Here is a 9527-nt window from a genome sequence, read left to right as displayed (position 1 = left end):
ACTAAGGCAAACAGTTTTCGTATGTCTAGTGTGCATAAGAATATTTATTTAGTTAGTTATCAAAAGCTGCATATTTCTTTTGGAAAGAATAATTCTTCCACTCACACCATTTGCTTACATTCTTCCACATTTTAAAAGTGGACGCTAGCTTCAGATTTGCAGGCTGTGTGTGAAGACAGATTTCTTTTAACAGAGATGCGTGGCAGCTACATGCATTCCAGTTCCAAGAAAAGCAGGCAGTTCTGTTGTTTCACCTGTTTATTTCTTCCTTGTATCTTTCACTTCAAAGTTTCAGTAAGTCGTGTGTCCATCCACACTTGTGGTTAAGTAAAGTAAAGTACCACATCCAGGTGTGAGCTCATTTCTTTTTCTTCCCTTTGCCTTTCTTGCCTCCCTCTCCTTGCTGAAGACTTTGATCGCTACCTCCCATCTTCTGGGTTCTTGTTTTCAGTTTAGGAATGGTCTCGGCAGCGTACAACATCACCGACTTGCCTAAAAATACAGGCAGAGATCAATGCACGCCTACTGTGCTAAGAACACACCTGCATAATTTTCAAGCTTAGGAGATTCAGCTCCATTTTAGACTTCTGTTCAACTAGATATAAAGCCCAGCAGCTGTGCCAGCTTTCCCTGTGTAGCCAGAAGTTGGTGAAAAACCCTTATTAGCCTTTCTAAATTTTAATTAAAAAGTGCAGGACTGAGATCTGTCACAGCATACTGGAATTTGCACATAACCCAACAATCCAGGTTGTTTAGCCTGGAGAGGCTACGGGGAGACCTCGTATCCGCCTTCCAGTACCTGAAGGGGCCTAAAGGAAAGCTGGGGAGGGGCATTTCATAATGGCCTGTAGAGGTAGTTCAAGGCGGAAAGGCTTTAAAATTGGAAGGGGATAGATTTAGGTGAGACACATAAGGGAAACAAACCATTCTATAATTCCATGAATCTTGCCCTTCCTGTTACTCGTTCCCTTCACCATTTAATCATCTCAGATATCTAGGACAGAATGGCCAGGCAAAAGCTACAAGCATTTTTGAATAAGTACTGCTGCCTTGCACCAGGAACCTGGCTGTAAAACACCTCTTTGTGACCAACAGCACTTTCAACGCTGCTCTAGTTGCAGTACCGCTCCTGCTCTTTCCTTAAGATACACTTGTCCCCAGATATACGTTTGCTTCCCTTTTACACACTGATTACTCATCAAGAAAAATGCAAAAGACTAAATTAAATGTCACTCAAGATGAAACAGTCTTGTTAATTAGTTTAAAGGAGCTGCTCTGTCATTGATTTATGAAAAAGGCCAACAAAAAACAGAAGTGAGAATTGTACTTTTTCAAGCCCAGCTGATGTACGTCACCTAAAAAACCCGTGGGATACGGCCGTTTTGGTACCAAAACCTCTGTTTTGACTGTCAACAAAACAGTAACTCAAAACTGCAGGGCTGCTGTTCAATATAGCAATCACACAACACTCTTCACAACGCCTTCTGATTTAAGTGTGGAAGAAGCAGCAGGATTAAAGACAAGAGCATTTTACAAACTCCACTCAATGCTCACACAGCAACTTGATCTGGTTGACTTAAGCAGGCAAACAGATTAAATGTAAAGTTGTAGTATTTATAATGATAAAACTAGTTAAACAAAGTGGTAACATACAAAGTCTTCCTGTTTTAGGAACAGATAAACTGACAGAGTCAGGTACTCTACTTACGTGTTGGAAACTGAGGTAAACACGGGTTCCCATCATCTTGTTTGAGCTGGATTCGCACTCTACCTCTGTACTGCACGTCCCTGTTCCACTCTCTGGGATACATCTTATTTTTCTGTCATACGAAAGGAGAACTTATTATGATAAGTACTGAAAAATTTTTCTGCAAGCTTTGTCAGGCAATCAATCCAAGTCATTGCAGCGTGGAACTCCTCTGAGCAGATGCAAACCGCAGCTGTAGCTCTCCACAGCGCCACCCACCACTTACACTCCCTGGCAGCATCCAAAGATATACTGTAACTTTCCATGAGGCACCAAACAATTCAGTGAGTAACCTGCTTACAGGGACTGTTCTACTTTCACACCAGACTGCACTGCAGTGACACAGGTTTTCTTTTCACCTATGTGGCCACAAACTGTTCCAGACACCTAAGGCAGCATGTCAGCAGGTCAGAGTCTGAGTCCTGCTGCTTCTGGATACTCATTTCTGTTAAAAAGTCACAGGTTTCTTACTGGAAATGGCTATTTCACAGGCTGGCATTATCATGAACCTATTTGACAACTTCTGAAAAGCATGGTGATATTGTTCTGGTTTTTGGATACCAGACACACTCTGAGATGAGGACCTAAATTCTTGAGTAAAGAAGTGATAGAAAATTCAATAATATTTATAAACAATAATTACTTCAGAAAATGAGTTGCAAAAAATTACTTCTCTAGAAACTCAAGACTCATTTCCCAACAAAAACGTAGCCAACTTGAACTATTTAAAGACCAAGAAGGTCTTGCAATAAAAAATAAACAATGTCTGGCGACAACTTCAAAGGACTTTGAAGATTTCAAGCATCAGAATCCTACTCCTACAGGACAGTTATTCCAAGAGGTAACCACCTTTCATTAAAAATACGCTTTTTTAAAAAGCTAATTTGCAGAGTTGCAGCTAGCAAAATTAGCTTTAATTCTGACACACTTTGGAGCACCCAGGATAGTCTTCTCAGAAGGAAGCCAGAACTAATCTTTTCCCAAGCTTAAAAAGTGGCATCAACTCAGAGGTCTGGGTTATTCCTGCCTTGCATACAGGTTTCCAATATTTACTTCATCATTTTGGTCAGTTAGTACTCAAAGCAAGGAGATACCTTGGCTGATAACAAAAGCTTCTCAATAGTATATTATTCTGTCTGTAAGACTAGTTATAACGGAAGAAGAGAGACATCCACCAAGTTCATGGTTATTTATCCTCTGCATGTTTTTCTGTTTTTTAATTACCTCTAATAGCACGTTGAACCCAACTGCTGCACACACATCCTGGATTTCGGTAGACGTGGGATTTTCAACAGCCTGTCAAAACAACATGTTACAATTATTTTTCAGTGATGAACCACCTCTACAGTAACACTTACCACTTCCCCACCCTGCAGCTAGAAAAAGCAGAAGGGGAAAGAGAAGGTACTTCAAGTGATGACAAATCTACTGAAGAAGTCACCTGTGACTGCTATTATGGTCTAGAAGATAAGACATCAGTAAAACAGGAAACAGATGAAACAGAAGAATTGCTTAGGAAAAACAACTGAAATGAAATAACACTTACTATATTTATAAAATAACTAAAACCCAAGAATGAGCAAGACCAAACTAATAGCAAGGACTGAAGGAGAAAAGAATAAGAACTTTCTAGGCACCGGGCAGCAGATGCCTTCACGGATAGATTTTTGATTGGCGGCTTGCATGCTCAAGAAAGATTTCGGTTGTTAACTATTACCAGGAAAAAAAAAACAACGCATCAGTAGAGAAAAGCCCTTTTTATTTCCAGCACCACTTGTTAAAAATATTGTAAGAGAGTGAGAAAAAAAACCTACTTCTGGATAGGTTAAAAGCAACAAGTACCAAGTCTGTGTGTGAGCATTTTAAGTTCTATGTTTGGCAGCAGCGAAGGGGCAGGGCACAGAACACAAGCACACACAGTCAGTCAGCAAGCAATCGTGTCACTAGTTATGCTCTTCTGCATTGCTTTCAAATCTGGGAAACTACTAATGCAGGGGGTTCAGTGCAGTAAGTTTTTCATTACTTCACCTGCTTGCCAAAGGTGCTGCTCACGTGAAAGCTGATACTTAAACCCACTGCTCTCCTACCAAATTCACGTGCTGGCACTGGGTTATCTCCAAACATACTGTAATTTCCAATTACCATGCTACTTGCCACGGGAGATAGGAAAGATCAACACCTCTAAGATTTGTTTTCCAACTCTCTACGTGCTACTGTATAGCAAAACAAAGCATTCTATTTCCCTGCCACCCACAAAATTACTTTGTCTATAGGTATCCTTCTTCCCTCTGCTATCGTCTTCTTGTTATTCAAATATGCCGGATAAATGCAGATAAATCTAAAAGAGAAAACAGTGAGTTTAAGTAAGTAATACCAACTCCTTGATTGTTTATGCAATATTTTCCTAGTAAAACAAAAAAACCAAATCTCATGGCTACAACACAAAAGCTCCCGCTGCAGCTTAGAATAACCATTTATTTTTGCTATACCAGTTAGTAGTAAGATGCTTCAAATCCTGACTCTGAGTTATCCAGGACACTGTGTGACTGTTTGGCTGAAATGGTAACTGGCAGGACAGCACTTTTCAGGTCAGAGAGTGTGAAAAGCACAGTGCTATCCTGAGGGAAAACCAAAAAGAACTTTGAAAGGGAATGCTTTGATCCATTTCTTAAATCCCTGTAAACTAGAAGAAAATGTATGTATTTCCCTGAAAAGAAATAAAGGTTTCCTGAAAAGGTTGCAATACGCTAATTGCTGACTAAGTTCTTGACAGAAGCAAGGGTTTGGTTTTGATACGCATTTGCTTTCTCTCCTTCCAGACCTGGGTGAGCTATAAAGCCTCTCAAAAAACTATGCTTAGAAACTTGCTTAACATTTTTCATTAAGTTAAGGTTTAAATCAGAAACAGGTTTAAATACAGAGAACAAGAGTGATAAAACCCTGATTAGAGCAATAACCTTCTTACTAGACAACAAAGAAAACTGCTAGCTGAGTCCTACGGGGAGAGACGAAAGAATGACTACATTTGAACGAGGAGCTATGACAGCATAAGAAAACAGAGAAGCAGAAAGTGAGTAAATCTGCAACAGACCAATGTTCAGTTAGCTAGAGACTTGAAAGAGATCACTGATCCTTACTGCCTCCCCGGAAACAATTCTGGCTGCCTCTAAAACCAGCCTCAGCCATCTCAACCTTTATTACCTACTTTTCCTCTATTAGCTGCAACCTTCTTTATAAGCCCACTGGTTCATTCTTCTGCATAAGCAGCAGAGGTCTACGTAGGAAATTTTCACAGGATCATTATGGTTGGAAACGACGTCTCAAGACCATCCAGTCCAACTGTCAGCCCAGCACCACCGTGCCTACTGAACCATGGCACAAAGTGCCACCTCTACAGGTTTTTTTACCACCTCCAGGGAAGGAGGCTCCACAACTTCCCTGGGCAGCCTGTTCCAATGCTTCACAACAATTTCCATAAAGAATTTTTTCCTAAACATCTAAACCTCTCCTGGTGCAGGTTGAAGCTGTTTCTGCTCATATTATCGCCTGTTACTTGGCAGAAGAAACCAACACCCACCTCGCTACAACCTCCTGGTAGTCGTAGAGGACAATACAGTTGCCCCTCGACCTCCTCTTCTCCAGGCTAAACAACCCCAGCTCTCTCAGCTGCTCCTGATAATGCTTGTTTTCTAGCCCCTTCACCAGCTCAAGCTCCACCAGGGGTGGCTCAGGCTGGACGTTAGGAAAAAGTATTTCACGGAAAGGGTCATTGGGCACTGGAACACGCTGCCCAGGGAGGGGGTTGAGTCCCCTTCCCTGGAGAGGTTTAAGGGACGGGTGGACGAGGTGCTGAAGGACATGGGTTAGTGATTGATGGGAACGGTTGGACGCGATGATCCGGTGGGTCTCTTCCAACCTGCCGATTCTATGACCCGTTAAAGGAACGGCAGGCCTGCGCAGCGCCAGCAGCTGCCACACCTCGCCCTCCGGCTGCCCCACGGCCGGAGAAGCAGCCCCCCCGCCCCCCGCTGGGCTCCCCGCCGGCCCCACGGGCAGCACCCCGCCGGCCGGGGCTCACCCGCGCCCCCCGCCCCTTCCCCCGCCTCACCGCTCCTTGTCGGCCGGGGACGTGGCGGCGGCCATGGCTGCGGCCCCGCGCCCTCCCCGCCGGAAGTCCCGCCGACCTTTCCGCCGGAAGTCCCGCCCCCCGACGCTTCCCTTTGGGCGGCGCTGCTGCCGATCGAGCGCCGGGACCAATGAGAAGGCGCCGCGCGGGGCGGAGGGGGCGGGGCCGGGGCCTGGAACGCGGCTTAGGGCAGGGCCGCGGGCCGCGGAGGGGGCGTGTCCTGCCCCTAAGGGGCATGTCCTGTCGCCATGAGGCGGTGTCGCCGCGGGCAGGGCCCGGTGAGGCCTCGGGGCCGGTGAGGGGTGGGGGTCAGCCTGGGCAAGAGAAGGCCCCCGGGAGGCCTCGGAGCAGCTCCCAGCGCCGAAAGGGGCTCCGGGAGGGCTGGGGAGGAGCTTCCTGCAAGGGCCTGGAGCGATGGGGCGAGGGGGAACGGCTTTAGACTGGAACCGGGTAGATCTAGATTACACGTTGAGAAGAAATTCTTCCCCGAGAGGGTGCGGAGGCCCGGGTTGACCAGAGAAGTAGCTGCCCTGTCCCTGGAGGGATTCTTCTCCCTCTGGTGAGACCGCTCCTCGAATCCTGTGTTCAGTTCTGGGCCCCTCACCACAAGAAGGATGTTGAGGCTCTGGAGCGAGTCCAGAGAAGAGCAACAAAGCTGGTGAGGGGGCTGGAGAACAGGCCTTATGAGGAGCGGCTGAGAGAGCTGGGGGTGTTTAGCCTGGAGAAGAGGAGGCTGAGGGGAGACCTCATTGCTCTCTCCAACTCCCTGAAAGGAGGTTGTGGAGAGGCGGGAGCTGGGCTCTTCTCCCAAGGGACAGGGGACAGGATGAGAGGGAATGGCCTCAAGCTCCACCAGGGGAGGTTTAGGCGTGACATCAGGAAAAAATATTTCATGGAAAGGGTGACTGGGCAGTGGCAGAGGCTGCCCAGGGAGAGGGTTGAGTCACCTTCCCTGGAGGGGTTTAAGGTGATTCTGTGAAGGCCAGGTGATTCTGTGAAGGCCAGGTTGGATGAGGCTTGGAGCCAGTGGGAGGTGTCCCTGCCCATGGCCAGGGGTGGGACTGGATGCACTTTGAGGTCCCTTCCAACCCCGACCATTCGGTGATTCTCTGATTCATACCAGAAGTCCTTCGTGAGGACGACCTGTCATGGAAAGTGGCCGGCAGCCCCCATGCCTGCCAGGGAGCACGGGCCGGGCTGGCTGTGCACACAAACCACACCAAGGGCAAGGAGCAGAGCGCCAGCCAAAGGTCAGCGTGAGCTGCTTGTCCAGAACACAGCTCTGTTACCTGGAATGCAGCGTCCCAGTCTCTACGTCACCAAGAGGGACATTGTTCATTCAGAATTGGTGCAAATCCCAGACACCTCGGGAGACAGAAACCTCCAAAATCAAGTGTGAAGCCCTCAATATAGAGCCCACAAGTTTATACACTACAGATAGATAAATATTCATAGATTTCCCGGAAAAGTTATGCATATTTACACATTGTCTAAGGAATAATTATACTAGCTTGATTTTTAGTGTGCACGCATCCCCAAATCCTAAATGTATTATTCTACAGTCTTTATGCCATCTCTAGTGGCTGTTTTGCAGTCCTTCACTGATGAGCTTTTCATGTTTTCTCGACTGATCCACCTCATAAGGCATTAAAATTAGACCATCAGTCCTTGTGTTTAGAATCATAGAGCAGTTTGGGTTTGAGAAGACCTTAAAGCCCATCCTGTGCCACCCCTGCCACGGGCAGGGACACCTCCCACTGGATCAGGGGCTCCAAGCCCCATCCAACCTGGCCTTGAACCCCTCCAGGGATTGGGCAGCCACAGCTTCCCTGGGGAACCTGGGCCAGGGCCTCCCCATGCTCATGGTGAAGAAATTCCTACTTACATCTAGCCTCAACCTGCCCCTCTGCAGTTTATACCCACTGCCCCCGATCCTATCACCACAAGCCTATGTAAACAGTCCCTCCCCAGCTTTCTTGTAGCCCCTTCAGGTACTCAGTTATCACATCCTTGCTTGTCTCACCCCATTTTCTGGAGTGCATCTGATCTCCAGCCTGCCTTATGGCATCAGTTCGAGGATTGTGTTGCTATAAAGATAGTCCATGTAATCAGGTGTCTCCTTTACTCAGAGCAAACTGGGGAAAGCGTCTCTTTTTTCCCACAACTAATTTAGTGAAACCCATCTGCAATCTGACTTCTGGCTCCTTGAGAAAGCCTTTGACTTTAGGGCCTTTTTGCAGTTTTATTATGTCATGATTTTACAATTTCTTGCAACACGGTGACAGTGAGTGATGTCTCTCATAAACCACGCATGGCCAGAAGGTGACACTGCACACTAGAGAGCTCTGTGCAGCAGAGAGAAACCTGGGATCTTCATCAATTCCTTCTTTAATTATTCACATGCTTTTCTTGCCTCTCTGGTCCATGCAGATTTTAATGATTCCATTGGCTGTTCCTTCAGTAGTTCATCCAATGGTTTCACTAAGAGTCCATAGTTATATGTCCGTAAATGACACCAACCAGTCATTCCCAGAAAGGTTCTGAGGTGGGAGGATGTCAGCACCAGCCTGCTCCGCAGCTTCACTCGAGAGCCCACCTAGGGTGGTGTGTGCCCTGAATGAAGCAAAACGCTAATTAAAGATGAGCCCAGAGGATGGAGATCACCGGCACAAGGCCTGGTTGGAGGCCGGTAGCTGCTGCTGTGCCCTGGGGGTCAGGACTTGGTTCCGTGCTGCTTAGCGTCTCCGTTAGCGATGGGGATGATGGGGCAGGGTGCACCCTCAGCAAGTTTGCTGGTGACACCAAACGGGGAGGGGGTGGCAAACGCGCCAGAGGGACAACAGGCTGCAGAGATGGGACAGCAGGAACCTCATGAGTTCAACAAGAAATGGCAAGTCCTGTGGCTGGGAAGGAACAACCCCAGACACCGGCACATGCCCGGGGCTGCCCGGCTGCAACACAGCTTGGCAGAAAAGGCTCTGGGGGCCCTGGTGGACCCCAAGCTGAACAGGAGCCAGCAACGCGGCTTTGGTGCAAAGGGGGAGAGCAGTGTCCTGGTCTGCGTTAGGAGTGTTGCCAGCAGATCAGGGGAGCTGATCCTTCACCCCTGCTCAGCACTGGCGAGGCCACTCCTGCAGCACCAGGTCCTGTGCTGGGCTCCTCAGTGCAAGAGACGTGTGGATGTACTGGAGAGAAACCAGCCAGGGGCCACCAAGGTGATGAAGGAACTGGAGCTTCTTTCGTAGGAGGAAGCGCTGAGGGAGCTGGGACTCTTCAGCCTGGAGAAGAGAAGGCTTGGGGGGGGCTCTTACGGGTGTAAATACCTGCACGGAAGGTGAAAGAGGATGGAGCCGGGCTCTTTGCAGTGATGCCCTGTGACAGCACCAGAGGCAAGGGGCACATCCTGAAACACAGGGGATCCCTCTCAATGTCTGGAAACTCCTTCTGTGAGGGTGACCGAGCACCAGCACAGATTGCCCAGGAAGGTGGTGGAGCCTCCACAGTTGAAGATACTCAAAAGCCAGCGTGGAACGGTCCTGGGCACCTGGTTCTGGGTGACCTGGCTTGAGCAGCGGCCTGGACCAGATGGCATCTAGGGGTCCCTGCCAGCCTCAACCATTTAGCCGCTCCGTGAATTCCACAGGTCAGGCTTTG

The 9527-nt window shown here is 47.9% G+C and overlaps 1 protein-coding gene across 1 annotated transcript; it reads right to left on the bottom strand.

Annotated features, from left to right (window-relative positions):
- Nucleotides 1-24: 24 nt before the first annotated feature.
- Nucleotides 25-5922, bottom strand: SRP19 (signal recognition particle 19). The gene is made up of 5 exons (XM_069879830.1): nt 5856-5922; nt 4010-4085; nt 2972-3043; nt 1709-1820; nt 25-492 (listed from the first exon to the last, which is right to left on the bottom strand). The coding sequence occupies exons 1-5, from the start codon at nt 5888-5890 to the stop codon at nt 359-361; spliced, it is 429 nt and encodes a 142-aa protein (XP_069735931.1). The 5' UTR covers nt 5891-5922; the 3' UTR covers nt 25-358.
- Between the last annotated feature and the right edge of the window lie 3605 nt (nt 5923-9527).

The sequence above is a fragment of the Phaenicophaeus curvirostris genome, chromosome Z (assembly GCF_032191515.1).
Source record: "Phaenicophaeus curvirostris isolate KB17595 chromosome Z, BPBGC_Pcur_1.0, whole genome shotgun sequence".
Lineage (NCBI taxonomy): Eukaryota > Metazoa > Chordata > Aves > Cuculiformes > Cuculidae > Phaenicophaeus > Phaenicophaeus curvirostris.
Note: the sequence above shows the minus strand (reverse complement) of the source record. Positions and strands in the feature narration are given on the sequence as shown.